Source organism: Entelurus aequoreus, linkage group LG02 (genome assembly GCF_033978785.1).
Source record: "Entelurus aequoreus isolate RoL-2023_Sb linkage group LG02, RoL_Eaeq_v1.1, whole genome shotgun sequence".
In the NCBI taxonomy this organism is placed as follows: domain Eukaryota; kingdom Metazoa; phylum Chordata; class Actinopteri; order Syngnathiformes; family Syngnathidae; genus Entelurus; species Entelurus aequoreus.
In genome coordinates this window covers 93,685,325-93,701,005 of record NC_084732.1, presented here as the reverse complement: position 1 = coordinate 93,701,005, position 15,681 = coordinate 93,685,325, and the positions used below count along the sequence as shown (strand labels likewise).

The 15,681-nt window shown below is 37.8% G+C and overlaps 1 protein-coding gene across 1 annotated transcript in view; it reads right to left on the bottom strand.

Annotated features, from left to right (window-relative positions):
• Nucleotides 1–738: 738 nt before the first annotated feature.
• Nucleotides 739–15,681, bottom strand: part of LOC133665035 (high-affinity choline transporter 1-like) — a 31,322-nt gene continuing 16,379 nt past the window's right edge. The window contains exons 4-9 of the mRNA XM_062070191.1: nucleotides 13,096–13,251; nucleotides 12,854–13,002; nucleotides 9,668–9,811; nucleotides 6,547–6,700; nucleotides 3,588–3,805; nucleotides 739–2,352 (exon numbers count right to left, since the gene is read on the bottom strand). Coding sequence (XP_061926175.1) covers nucleotides 1,681–2,352; nucleotides 3,588–3,805; nucleotides 6,547–6,700; nucleotides 9,668–9,811; nucleotides 12,854–13,002; nucleotides 13,096–13,251 — 1,493 coding nt within the window. The 3' untranslated portion in view covers nucleotides 739–1,680. The remainder of the gene's footprint in view (nucleotides 2,353–3,587; nucleotides 3,806–6,546; nucleotides 6,701–9,667; nucleotides 9,812–12,853; nucleotides 13,003–13,095; nucleotides 13,252–15,681) is intronic.

Here is a 15,681-nt window from a genome sequence, read left to right as displayed (position 1 = left end):
CTGAACTTAACTTTTTCTGGAAACAACTTATAGCCTTGCCTTTGCTGACGTATACTATTCGTGTTTAAGTAACTTTTAGTGCAAATGCATATCGGCTCCACATATCGGTCAATCTCTAGTGTGTTTTTTTTTGTTTATTTGTGCAGGGATTGTGGCACTGTTCTGACACCATACACCCACGGATCACGGGGCCCTATACACAGCATTTGATTTGTGTATAGGACTGCGTGGCCCCGATACTTAGGTTTTCTGATGTATTTATTAGGGGTGTAACGGTACGTGTATTTGTATTGAACCGTTTCGGTACGAGGGTTCCGGTTCGGTTCGGTGGTGTACCGAATGAGTTTCCACACGAACATATTAAGTAGCCGCCTAAGCTAAAGTCTTAACAAGCTGCTCCGCTTCTTCTGCCTCTGTCTCTGTCAGGACTCTACACAGCACCCAGCATTGTCCCACCCACACAACCATCTGATTGGTTACAAACAGAGCGGTAACAGCCAATCAGCAGTGCGTATTCAGAGCGCATGTAGTCAGTGCTTAGCGTCGTGATGAGCAGGTAAGCATCAGGCAGCGGACTCTCCCCAAATGATGATAAACACCTCCCAGTCAACTACTAGTAACATCACTATGAGCCCGTTGACCTTCTAGAAACATGAACAGCAGCTCAGCTCGCTCGCAGTCCTGGCTTGAGGTGAAGGTTAATTAGCTTTTAGCGTAACGTTAGCTCATTTTGCGGTGCGTGCGTGTGTGTTACGGACAGCAAAGCCCTGTCTGTCTGTTATTTCACTTGACCTTTTTCTGTGTTGATTGAGCTGTGTTGAAGCAGCAAAAAAGGACATTATGTTAAATGAAGAGTTTCTGTCTCTGATAGTTGATATAATAATGTAACTGCATCATTAAGCCTACATGAACTCCACGGTGTTCAGGGATGAATAGTCTCTCCTATTGCTAGTGTACTATTTTTTTCAGCTATAGTTACATGAATCATTAGTAATGTAGCAGCCTAGTTTTGAATGGCAGGGTCCCTGCAGGCTTCCCAAATGCTATAATAAATCATGATGAGTTGACTTGAAACTGTTTAATGTTGCACTTTTTATATGTAGAAGAAAAGTTTTGTCATTTGATTTAATCTGAGCAACAACTTGAGGCAGTTTAATGTTGATTAACGTGGGCAGAATTATTATAGTGTTCCCAGTGTTAAAAGGATACAGCCATTGTTGACAAATTTGGTAAATAAGTAACCAAAAAATTTTGTTGTTTTCTTACTGTACCGAAAATCAACCGAACCGTGACCTCTAAACCGAGGTACGTACCGAACCGAAATTTGTGTGTACCGTTACACCCCTAGTATTTATCCATCAAGTATTTTCAACAATATTTATACATTGTTGTTTACATGTTGTCAGGGCTGCCGCTGGCTAAATCGAACATTTATTTCGGGGGGCCCCCGGTGTGATCTGCGTGTAGGGAAGAGCGGCCCCGGGTGTTGTTGAACTACATGACGCTGTTGGTGAAGAAGAAAAAAGTCCAGTTGCACGACTCCCCGCTAAATGAGTGTGAAAAATGTTATTCCAGTCCGTGTGGTCCCTCACTGTCGGTGAGAGGACTTTGGCTCTTCGTCTTTGATTGACAGCATGACCAGATCCGGTCGCCTTAAAAATCACACCCTGAGTTGTTGTTTTATTCATCGTGATGGGAGGAGTCGGGGCTCGACTCCTCCTCCTCCTCCTCCACCGTTTCCGCCGGCAGCGTGTCGCGGCGCGTGAAGGCGGCCGCCAGGGTCACGCTCAGCCGCGGCTTGACGGGCGCCATCTCCGACAGCCCGATGTCGTTGCCCCGAGTCACGAGCGTGGTCTTATCCATGATCTCGCCGCTGTGCTTGGACACCACGGCGTCGAGGAAGTCGTACTTGTGGGACAGCTTGCCGCTCTCGAAGAGGTACTTGGCCAGGTAGGAGAAGGCCACGTTGCCGAGGAAGGAGGCCAGCATGGAGGCCGTCTTGAACGGGAACTTCTGGATGACCGCGTCCTCCATTTCTCCGGTGATGTGATGCTTGCGCTGCTCCACGGTCCAGCCCGGGTAGTAAATGAAAGGCGGCAGCTGCAGGTAGGGCTCGCCTCCGCCGATGCGCAGCACCATGCCGAAAAAGTAGGCGGCCACCGAGCCGTACGTGTTGGTGCCTTTGACGAAGAGCACGCTGAGGAGCTGAGGGAAGATGATGACGTACACCAGGTCGGAGCTGAGGTACCACAGGCCGTAAACCGTGCCGGTGACCAGCGCCATCACCGTGGCCAGGCCGCCGAACACAAAGATGGTGATGCGCATCACCCACACGATCTCGCGATCCGACGCCTGGCGGGGGAGAGAAAGGGAGGAGGCGGAGACTTTAGAACAGGGGTAACCAACGCGGTGCCCGCGGGCACCAGGTAGCCCGTGAGGACCAGATGAGTAGCCCGCTGGCCTGTTCTAAAAATAGCTCAAATAGCAGCACTTACCAGTGAGCTGCCTCTATTTTTTAAATTGTATTTATTTACTAGCAAGCTGGTCTCGCTTTGCTCGACATTTTTAATTCTAAGAGAGACAAAACTCAAATAGAATTTGAAAATCCAAGAAAATATTTGAAAGACTTGTTCTTCACTTGTTTAAATAAATTTTTTTTTTTTTTACTTTGCTTCTTATAACTTTCAGAAAGACAATTTTAGAGAAAAAATACAACCTTAAAAATTATTTTAGGATTTTTAAACACATATACCTTTTTACCTTTTAAATTCCTTCCTCTTCTTTCCTGACAATTTAAATCAATGTTCAAGTAATTATTTTTTTTTATTGTAAAGAATAATAAATACATTTTAATTTAATTCTTCAATTTAGCTTCTGTTTTTTCGACGAAGAATATTTGTGAAATATTTCTTCAAACTTATTATGATTAAAATTCAAAAAAATTATTCTGGCAAATCTAGAAAATCTGTAGAATCAAATTTAAATCTTATTTCAAAGTATTTTGAATTTCTTTTAAAATTTTTGTTCTGGAAAATCTAGAAGAAATAATGATTTGTTAGAAATATAGCTTGGTCCAATTTGTTATATATTCTAACAAAGTGCAGATTGGATTTTAACCTATTTAAAACATGTCATCAAAATTCTAAAATTAATCTTAATCAGGAAAAATTACTAATGATGCTCCATAAATTATTTTTTTTATTTAATTTTTAAAAATTTTTTTTAATCAAAAAGATTCGAATTAGCTAGTTTTTCTCTTCTTTTTTTCGGTTGAATTTTGAATTTTAAAGAGTCGAAATTGAAGATAAACTATGTTTCAAAATTTAATTGTCATTTTTTTTCGTGTTTTCTCCTCTTTTAAACCGTTCAATTAAGTGTAAATATCATTAATTATTAATAATAACATAGAGTTAAAGGTAAATTGAGCAAATTGGCTATTTCTAGCAATTTATTTAAGTGTGTATCAAACTGGTAGCCCTTCCCATTAATCAGTACCCAAGAAGTAGCTCTTGGTTTCAAAAAGGTTGGTGAAACCTGCTTTAGAAGAAAGATCCACCCCTGAACAGGGAAGGTGAAGAAGCACTGACCGACTGTCTGAAGGCCAGCTGGTAGATGTTCCTGGCAAACATGGAGCTGGCGGACAGGATGGAGGAGTCGGCGGACGACATGACGGCGGCGGAGACGGCGCCCAGGCCGAAGAAGGAGACGAACGGCGGGCAGAGGTGCTGGAGAACGATGGGAAGGATCATGTCCGCCTGCTCCTTGTCCTTAGGGGGAATGGCGCCATATGTGGTTTGGTTCCAGTCTGAAGGAGGAAGACCAAGGAGCGGAATTACAAATTAATTATCGTATTTTCCGGACTATAAGTCGCAGTTTTTTTCATAGTTTGGGGGTGCGACTTATACTCGGGAGCGACTTACACTACCGTCGAAAAGTTTGGGGTCACATTGAAATGTCCTTATTTTTGAAGGAAAAGCACTGTACTTTTCAATGAAGATAACTTTAAACTAGTCTTAACTTTAAAGAAATACACTCTATACATTGCTAATGTGGTAAATGACTATTCTAGCTGCAAATGTCTGGTTTTTGGTGCAATATCTACATAGGTGTATAGAGGCCCATTTCCAGCAACTATCACTCCAGTGTTCTAATGGTACAATGTGTTTGCTCATTGGCTCAGAAGGCTAATTGATGATTAGAAAACCCTTGTGCAATCATGCTCACACATCTGAAAACAGTTTAGCTCGTTACAGAAGCTACAAAACTGACCTTCCTTTGAGCAGGTTGAGTTTCTGGAGCATCACATTTGTGGGGTCAATTAAACGCTCAAAATGGCCAGAAAAAGAGAACTTTCATCTGAAACTCGACAGTCTATTCTTGTTCTTAGAAATTAAGGCTATTCCACAAAATTGTTTGGGTGACCCCAAACTTTTGAACGGTAGTGTATGTGTGAAATTATTAACACATTACCGTAAAATATCAAAATAATATTATTTAGCTCATTCACGTAAGAGACTAGACGTATAAGATTTCATGGGATTTAGCGATTAGGGGTAGGGATGTCCGATAATGGCTTTTTGCCGATATCCGATATTCCGATATTGTCCAAATCTTAATTACGATATCAACCGATACCGATATATACAGTCGTGGAATTAACACATTATTATGCCTAATTTGGACAACCAGGTATGGTGAAGATAAGGTCCTTTTTTAAAAAATTAATAAAATAAAATAAGATGGGGGGGGGGGGTGCTCGAGTTATCTTTAAAAAAAATTTTTTTTGAAATTACACATTTTTGCCGGCAATATTGATCAATGAAAGACACTCATGATGTATGTCTTGCTAGTTTGCTACTGTGTGCTTAGCTGTTGTGCAACCGCTAGCTCCTAGTAGCCTATAGCCGAGCATGTTTACCTTTTGTAAGTGACTTGACTAAAATAGAAGACATTGTGTGTTTATTGAAGGACATTTAGACGTCAGATGGCTGTCCAACTTTGCATAAATAAACGCTGCGATACTGCTTGTATCGCATATTTTAGATGCAAGCCGACAATTTGTTTACGGCTGATATAGTACATCTACGGAGCCCCTAAAGGGACATGGGGGAAATATTTATTTTTATTATTTTTTTTATTTTTTAGTTTTTTTTTTAGACATGCATCGCGTGCGCACGAGAAACTATTTTGTGCGCACAAGAAACTTTCTTTTGCGCACGAGATAGTGTCTCGTGCGCACAAGATACATGTCCAAAAAAATAGAAAATTATAAACTTTTTAAAAATTTTTTATAACTTTATAAAAACTTTCTCGAGCACACGAGAAACTTTTTTATAAAGTTATAAAAATATATATATATATATTTTATAATTGTTTTTTTAAGTTTTTTTTTAGACATGTATCTCGTGCGCACGAGAAACTTTTTTGTGCGCACGAGAGTTTCTCGTGCACACGAGATACATGTCTAAAAAAAATTTAAAAAATAAAAATTATAAACTTTTTAAAAATTTTTTATAACTTTATAAAAACTTTCTTGTGCGCACGAGAAACTTTTTTATAGTTATAAAAAAATATATATATATTTTATAATTTAAAAAAAAATTTTTTTAGACATGTATCTCGTGCGCACGAGAAACTATCTTGTGCACAGGCGATACATGTCTAAAAAAAAATTATAAACTTTTTTTAAATTTTTTATAACTTTATAGAAACTTTCTTGTGCGCACGAGAAACTTTTTTATAAAGTTATAAATATATATATATATATATATATATATATATATATATATATATATATATATATATATATATATATATATATATATATATATATATATATATATATATATATATATATATATATATATATATATTTTTTTAGATATGTATCTCGTGCGCACAAGATACATGTCTAAAAAAATAAAATAAAATAAAAAATTATACTTTTTTTTATTTATAACTTTATAAAAAGTTATAGAGATACATGTCTAAAAAATGTTTTAAAAAAAATTTGAAAAAATGTTTCCCCCATGTCCCTTTAGGGGCTCCATATACATCTGTCCGATATCAGCCATAAAAAAATTGTCGGGTAATATCGGCTTGCATCTAAAATATGCGATACAAGCAGTATCGCAGTGTGTTTACTTATGCAAAGTTGGACAGCCATCTGACATCTAAATGATATCGGACAGATGTACGATATCAATATCGGCTAATATTTTATCGGGACACCCCTATTGAACATATGTTATGATTATTTTACGATTTAAAAGTCTTGGCACGGCTTAAAACAGATATCCTGTGTGTTACCAAATGAGGACGTACATAACTGAGGTGTTTCAGGTGTGCACATACCGATACCACACGCTGTTGATCAATGCACTAATTTGGTCCCTCGCCTGCGTCTGATGTAATATTTAAAACCTCGCGCTGCTCCATAATGAATGAGGCGAAGCAGCTGCTATTTACTCGGCTCTCTCAGATCTGCCGTGCGTGCTGAGCGACGCCGACCGCTACACAAGCTGGCGTGCGCGGGAACCTCCTCACCTGTTGAGGCCCCGATGGCTCCGATGAGAACCGAGGGGACGGCCATGACCAGGCACCCGAACGCCGCCAGGAAGGAGAGGACTTGTGCGTAGGTGGCGGAGGACGCGGACAGGACTCTTTGGAAGTACACCTGCCAAGGAATGCCTCCGAGCATCTGGAGGCAAATTACACACCGACAATCTTAAAGGGGAACTGCACTTTTTGTGGAACTTTGCCTATCGTTCACAATCATTATGAGAGACATTTCTAGTTTTTATTTTAAAGACGCGGCTAATGGGAGTCACCGTTGTAGCCTCTAAAACAACTTTAAAACTGTCAGAATAAATGTATCTAAGTTATCACAATTTGAGGATTTTACCAAGCAGAAGGCTTGTAAAACTCCACTGTGTAGGATGGGAGGCGACATGAAGGTGTCGGCTTCTTTGATGTGTTGTAATCCACAGGAAGATTTTGTCTTGACCCGAGATCTACAAAGCGGAGAGGAAGCAGCACCTGACCACCCCCTCCAGGCACCTTTTCTTTGATCTTTTTTGTAACCAAAGGCGATGGCTGTTTATGACCCCCCTCCCTTTAGAAACAGCTGTTGCCATGTAATCAGGGAAAGTCCAAATAAAAGAGGAGGCGTACAATCTTTCGTCAGAGCGTGGTGGAAGACTGTGCTAAGAGTACAGCCCAGACGTTTCTCCTCAATTGAGCTAAATTGAATTCCGTCTCTGTTTAATTCCTTGCTTCTTTGTCTGTTTAATAGATGTCATCAGTGTTTGAACCTGACAAAAACCCTCCATCAACGTCTTATATACACACTGCAAGTGTATATATAATGTAGTAACCGACATGTTAATAACAATATGTAATATGTGCATTATTTACCCCATTTTGGTCATTTTAATCCAGTGTTTTTCAACCACTGGGCGAATCACAAATGGAGCACGGACCTGGAGCATACCATCTCCTCCAGACTCCGTGACTTCATACCTGACACCGGCTCAATACCAGGCCTCTCACTACCACGAGTGGCCTGGGTGAGGCTTAACCGCCTCCGAACTGGTGTCGGTCGCTTTCGCTCAAACATGTTCCAGTGGGGCTTAGCACCTAACGCGACGTGTGAGTGTGGCGCGGAGGAGCAGACTGCCGACCACGTGATCCTGCGTTGCCCGATTTATCGTGCTCCTAATGGTTTGCGTGGCCTGGCGGACCTGGATGACTGCTCGGTGACCTGGCTCACTTCTGTGTGTCCTGACATATGAACGGGAGGGCCCCCCGGGCCTGGGGTGGTAAAAGGCATAGACCCTCGGCCTCAGGTCCGGGTGCCGGAAAACTTTGAGATGATCTAATTTCACATATTTGGGTTAAAAATATTTTTTTGCAAACCAGTAATTATAATCTGCAAATGATGTGTTGTTGTTGAGTGTCGGTGCTGTCTAGAGCTCGGCAGAGTAACCGTGTAATACTCTTCCATATCAGTAGGTGGCAGCCGGTAGCTAATTGCTTTGTAGATGTCGGAAACAGCGGGAGGCAGGGTGCAGGTAAAAAAGGTGTCTAACGCTTAAACCAAAAATAAACAAAAGGTGAGTGCCCCTAAGAAAAGGCATTGACGCTTAGGGAAGGCTATGCAGAACGAAACTAAAACTGAACTGGCTACAAAGTAAACAAAAACAGAATGCTGGACGACAGCAAAGACTTACTGTGGAGCAAAGTTGGCGTCCACAAAGTACATCCGAACATGACATGACAATCGACAATGTCCCCACAAAGAAGGATAAAAACAACTGAAATATTCTTGATTGCTAAAACAAAGTAGATGCGGGAAATATCGCTCAAAGGAAGACATGAAACTGCTACAGGAAAATACCAAAAAAAGAGAAAAAGCCACCAAAATAGGAGCGCAAGACAAGAACTAAAACAGTACACACAGGAAAACAGCAAAAAACTCCAAATAAGTCAGGGCGTGATGTGACAGGTCGTGACAGTACACCAACTTTGAGACAAGAGCTATATTGATGCATGCTTGGTTATGCTTTAAAGTCATATCCAACAATTGCGACAACAACTTTTTACTGTTTCGTTTTTTAATGATTTCTGCTGGTGGTGTGCCTCCGCATTTTTTCAACGCAAAAAATGTGCCTTGGCTTAAAAAAAGGTTGAAAAACATTGTTTTAATCATTGCCGGAACTAATTCCTTGGCGTATTTATTTCCGATTCCACAGCAGCGTACTTCCGACTCCTGGCAACAAATGTGTGTCCCACTTCCGGATTCAGTAACAAACAACGAAGACGACTATTATCGAACAAATGAGGATTCACAACCTTATGTTTTTGAAGCTGAATGTAATGAGGATGAACTACCACTTCTGGAAGCGAGCACAAGCAAGAGTGAGACGTTGGAGCAGACGGAAGCCGAGAGAGAGCGAGGTGAAAGTGACTCGAAGCTGCAAAATGTGGACTTTGAAGCCATGCCATTTTCGACATAAATGGAGTGCTTACCCAAATAAACAGGGAAAAAAATGCACAACTGTCCATCGAGTGAGTCACATTTAAATATTGATCATGAGTACATATTCTGTCTGGCTAGCTGTGCACAAGCAAAACATGAAATAATACTTTACAGATACTGTAATATGATTGTTCATGTTTTTCAGTCAGTACACATTGGTATCAAATCGCATTGTGTTGTGCATTACAAACTCTAAACAGCTTATCTCTTTCTGTAGCTGGCTTTTACGGCTAATATCGAACCATGCCGATGTGTTACTACGCTAGAAAAAGAGTTCCTCAGAGTTCGCTCTTACAATAACAATGTTGCTACATTCTGGTCATTATACAGGTTACGGAACGTAAATGAAAGTATTTTTGACGGTTTTTGAATGCATTTTTAAAATGATTTAGAGGTATAATTAATTGCTCCCTTTAGATGCATTGCTAGTCACTAAGAACGGGACAATTTTTATATGTTATGAAAAAAAAATTTAAATGAATGTTTTTGTCTTCCTGTCTCTCATAATGATTGTGAACGATAGGCCAAATTCCCCTTTAACTCCAACTAAACCAGCAGCAAAATTCCATAATCCACAACGTCGTTATTATTTAATTTAAAAAACTAGAGAGAGAGAGATCAGAGTACCAGCAGGCAAAAATTGTCGATCCAGACCCAGGTGTCACTCTTGTTGATGCTGCCTCTCCATGGCGCCTGGTACACTTCCCGCACTGCCGTCACCGTGATGTCCGACACGGCCGGGTTGGTCAGAGCGAACGGAACGCTGATCCACTGCAAACAAGTGCAATTTATGCAAATTAGCACATTCCTCTTTAGAGATGTAGATCATTAGGATTTTATCGATACGACACCCTTATCCATATTTATTGGTACTCTTATTGGTGCTATGTGTAATTTGTGGAAATAAAGATGTGGAAAAATACACATACATATATATATATATATATTTATATACATACACACATATATATATATATATATATATATATATATTTATATACATACACATATATATATATGTATATATATATATATATATATATATATATATATATATATATATATATGTGTATATATATATATGTATATATATATATATATATATATGCATATATATATATATATATGCATATATATATATATGTGTATATATATATATATATATATATATATATATATATATATATATATATATATATATATATATATATATATATATATATATATATATATATATATATATATATATATATATATATGTACACGTATGAATATATATAGTTGGGAGAGTGGCCGTGCCAGCAATCTGAGGGTTACTGGTTCAATCCCCACCTTCTACCAACCTAGTCACGTCCGTTGTGTCCTTGGGCAAGACACTTCACCCTTGCTCCTGATGGGTGTTGGTAGCGCCTTGCATGGCAGCTCCGGCCATCAGTGTGTGAATGTGTGTGTGAATGAGTGAATGTGGAAATACTGTCAAAGCGCTTAGGGGTAGAAAAGCGCTATACAAGTACAACCATTTACCATTTGAACAAGGTGATGTTCATGCACGGTTCATTTTATGCACCAGTAAAAAAAACCTATAACTTTGTCTTGAATTTGAAAAAACAACACATTTTATTTTTCACTAAAGAAGGGTGAAACTGGTGGGGTTCGGTACCTCCAACAAGGTTAAGAACCACTGACATAGATAGATAGATAGATAGATAGATAGATAGATAGATATACCGGCCCCCAGACACATTTATTGTCTAAATTTGGCCCCCAAAGTCAAAATAATTGCCCAGGACTGATATATGGCATGCATGTGCAAAACACAGACACTTTACATGATACATCATATTAAATATATCTTATAAATCAATACCATCAATTAGCATGTTATGTGGGTGTGCATTTTGTAACCATAGGAACTGTTATTTGTGTTTATGTTGCACACGGACATATTTGAGTGGCGGACCGGAAGCCATATTGAGTGTTAACAGCTACCTATGTGTGTGTGTGTGTGTGTGTGTGTATTGTGTATATTATATCAATAAAAAGACTCGGTGAGCAAGTATAATGCACGAGCGACAGAAGGAACTAAGCAACAAGTGTTTTTTTTTTTTTTTTTTTTTTTTAAATTATTATTATTTTTTTTTTATTTTTTTTTTTTAAATTTGTAATTTTTTTTAATTTTTTAAAATGTTTTAATTTTTTTAATTTTTTTATTTTATTATTTTTTTTTTTTTTAAATTTATTTATTTATTTATTTTATTTTTATTATTTATTTTTTTTTATTTATTTTTTTTTATTTATTTTTTTTATTTATTTATTTTTTTAAATTTTTATTATTATTTTTTATTATTTTTTTTATTTATTTTTATTTATTTTTATTTTTTTAATTTAATGTTTTTTTTTATTTTTATTTTTTTAATTATTTTTTTTTATTATTATTATTTTTTATTTTTCTTTTTTTTTAATTCTTTTTTTTATTTATTTATTTTTATTTATTTTATTCTTTTTTTTATTTTTTTTATTTATTTTTTTTTTTTAGCAACAAGTGTTTTAATGAGACGCAATGGAGTGACGTCAGACGGCAATCAGACACCATCAGTCACAGCAACTTTATGGATTATTATATCACCTCAATTTTTCATGAGAGGATTAATATTGGCCTGTGGAATAATGGATCGCTAGGAGGGCGGTTAATAAAACGCGGTCGTGAGTAAAGTGCCTTCACTTCAAACTGACACAGGAACCTTTGAGTAGGAAATATTGTCGTTAACACACTTTTGTGTGGTGTTGCTTCCTTATTTGTCCTCATTCCTAGCTGATTTTAATGCGTAGCACCTGACAACGTCTCATAATTACGACGGTCATCTGGAACAAAAAATACCGATCGCAGTATCGTTAGTAGAGATGTCCGATAATGGCTTTTTTGCCGATATTCCGATATTGTCCCACTCTTAATTACCGATTCCGATATCAACCGATACTGATATATTTACAGTCGTGGAATTAACACATTATTTTGCCTAATTTTGTTGTGATGCCCCGCTGGATGCATTAAACAATGTAACAAGGTTTTCCTAACTAAATCAACTCAAGTTATGGGAAAAAACTGCCAACATGGCACTGCCATATTTTCATTATTGAAGTCAGAAAGTGCATTATTTTTTTTTAACATGCCTCAAAACAGCAGCTTGGAATTTGGGACATGCATGAGGAGTTGGGGGGGTGGGGGTGTATATTGTAGCGTCCCGGAAGAGTTAGTGCTGCAAGGGGTTCTGGGTATTTGTTCTGTCGTGTCTATGTTGTGTTACGGTGCGGATGTTCTCCCGAAATGTGTTTGTCATTCTTGTTTGGTGCGGGTTCACAGTGTGGTGCATATTTGTAACAGTGTTAAAGTTGTTTATACGGCCACTCTCTCTGTGACCTGTATGGCTGTTGACCAAGTATGCATTGCATTCACTTGTGTGTGTGGAAAAGCCGTAGATATTATGTGACTGGGCCGGCACATAAAGGCAGTACCTTTTAAGGCACACCCCCAAAATTGTTGTCTGGCTGGAAATCGGGAGAAATTCGGGAGAATGGTTGCCCCACTATCGGCAGTCTGATATTATGGGACATCTCTAATCGTTAGTCCAGAATCTTCCCGACCTTAGGACGTTAGGAATAGGTACCAACAAATACCGGTACCCTCTATACATCCCTATTCCTATTACGATGCTAAATGCTACGTGCAGTAGCACAGGGAGGTGTTCCTAATATATTGTCTGTCGCCATGCTTCAGCCACAATAAAAACAACAGTTAGGCCATCATCGACCTACCAGGCCCACGAAGATGCAGAAGAGCTGCACCACGTCCGTGTACGCCACCGAGTAAAGTCCGCCCACCAGCGTGTAGAAGATGGCGATGAGGGCCGAGAGGACCACCGACATTTTGATGTTGATGTCCACGATGACGCTGAGCGTGGCACCTGGGGGCGCACACGGATGATGTCACTCGCAATTAATCATTTTCACGGGGGCCGCACGTAGACGGTGAATAAATAAATGAAAATAAAACCTACCGAGAGCGGACAAGATGGCGGCGGACCAGAAGATCTCCCCCATTAAAGCGGGAATGAAGAGGAGGCCGCCCATGCGTTTCCCGTACAGCTGCTGGAAGGGGTCCAGCATGGTGACGTAACCTCGGGAGCGCATGGGCTTGGCGAAAAAGAGTCCGCCTAAATGACAAAAATGGGACAATTGCATTATTATTTGTTCAAGTTTATTTGAATAGTCACAAATGTTTCTGTCAATACGCCAGGTGTCCAAACTTTTGGACTTGAAAAAGTTTGGTGGAGGGCCGAAAGTCAACTGCATGTAAAGTACCTATACACATTAGTGTGTACATACTATATTAATATAATGGATGTATAATTAATATAATAAATATAACATTAGTATAATTGGATATTAAGAGTGTGTGAAAGTTCAACTCCTACCTTTTTTACTTCCCTCAAAGTTTTGTAATCAATCACAAATATCAAGCAGCTAAAATGCACCAAAAATGGGTAAGTGTAGGGAGTTTTGCATTTTTCCCATCATGCTTTGCAATCGACATGTGGGTGTAATTTTGAAATTTTTATGGTGAATGGACGTTTTTTTATATAATATCTACGAAGTTCAGTGAACATTTCTGTTGACGTTTTGTCTTGGTTGGATTTTTTATTTTATTTTTTTTTCTGTACCATGACTAGGGAAGGTTGTTTCCATTGGGTCATATAAATACATTATACACATGGGTTCTCAGCAGCATGATAGAAGGTAAAAACAGGTGTGTATTAAATGGGGACTTTTTTCATGGTGAATGGACGTTTTTTTATAATATCCACAAAGTTCAGTGAACATTTCTGTTGATGTTTTGTCTTAGTTGGATTTTTATTTTATTAATTATTTTTGCACCATGACTAGGGAAGATTGTTTGCATTAGGTCATATAAATACATTATACGCACAAGTTATTAGCAGCATGATAGAAGGTAAAAACAGGTGTGTATTAAATGGTGACTTTTTTATGGTGAATGGACGTTTTTTTTATAATATCCACAAAGTTCAGTGAGCATTTCTGTTGACATTTTGTCTTGGTTGGATTTGTTTTATTTTTTTGCACCATGACTAGGGAAGGTTGTTTACATTTGGTCATATAAATACATTATACGCATAGGTTATTAGCAGCATGATAGAAGGTAAAAACAGGTGTGTATTAAATGGTGACTTTATTATGGTGAATGGACGTTTTTTTTATAATATCCACAAAGTTCAGTGAACATTTCTGTTGACGTTTTGTCTTGGTTGGATATTTTTTTTTGCACCATGACTAGGGAAGGTTGTTTACATTTGGTCATTTAATACATTATACGCATAGGTTATTAGCAGCATGATAGAAGGTAAAAACAGGTGTGTATTAAATGGTGACTTTTTTATGGTGAATGGAAGTTTTTTTTTAAATATCCACAAAGTTCAGTGAACATTTCTGTTGACGTTTTGTCTTGGTTGGATTTTTTTTTTTGCACCATGACTAGGGAAGGTTGTTTACATTTGGTCATTTAATACATTATACGCATAGGTTATTAGCAGCATGATAGAAGGTAAAAACAGGTGTGTACTAAATGGTGACTTTTTTTATGGTGAATGGACGTTTTTTTTATAATATCCACAAAGTTCAGTGAACATTTCTGTTGACGTTTTGTCTTGGTTGGATTTTTTAATTTGTAATTTTTTGCACCATGACTAGGGAAGGTTTTTTTGCATTGGGTCATACAAATACATTATACGCATAGGTTATTAGCAGCATGATAGAAGGTAAAAACAGGTGTGTATTAAATGGTGACTTTTTTATGGTGAATGGACGTTTTTTTTTATAATATCCACAAAGTTCAGTGAACATTTCTGTTGACGTTTTGTCTTGGTTGGATTTTTTTTATTTTTTTTATTTTTTTGCACCATGACTAGGGAAGGTTGTTTACATTTGGTCATATAAATACATTATACGCATAGGTTATTAGCAGCATGATAGAAGGTAAAAACAGGTGTGTATTAAATGGTGACTTTTTTATGGTGAATGGACGTTTTTTTTATAATATCCACAAAGTTCAGTGAACATTTCTGTTGACGTTTTGTCTTGGTTGGATTTTTTTTTTTTTGCACCATGACTAGGGAAGGTTGTTTACATTTGGTCATTTAATACATTATACGCATAGGTTATTAGCAGCATGATAGAAGGTAAAAACAGGTGTGTACTAAATGGTGACTTTTTTATGGTGAATGGATGTTTTTTTTTATAATATCTACAAAGTTCAGTGAACATTTTTGTTGACGTTTTGTCTTGGTTGGATTTTTTTCATTTTTTTATTTTTTTGCACCATGACTAGGGAAGGTTGTTTACATTTGGTCATACAAATACATTATACGCATAGGTTATTAGCAGCATGATAGAAGGTAAAAACAGGTGTGTATTAAATGGTGACTTTTTTATGGTGAATGGACGTTTTTTTTATAATATCCACAAAGTTCAGTGAACATTTCTGTTGACGTTTTGTCTTGGTTGGATTTTTTAATTTTAAATTTTTTGCACCATGACTAGGGACGGTTTTTTGCATTGGGTCATATAAA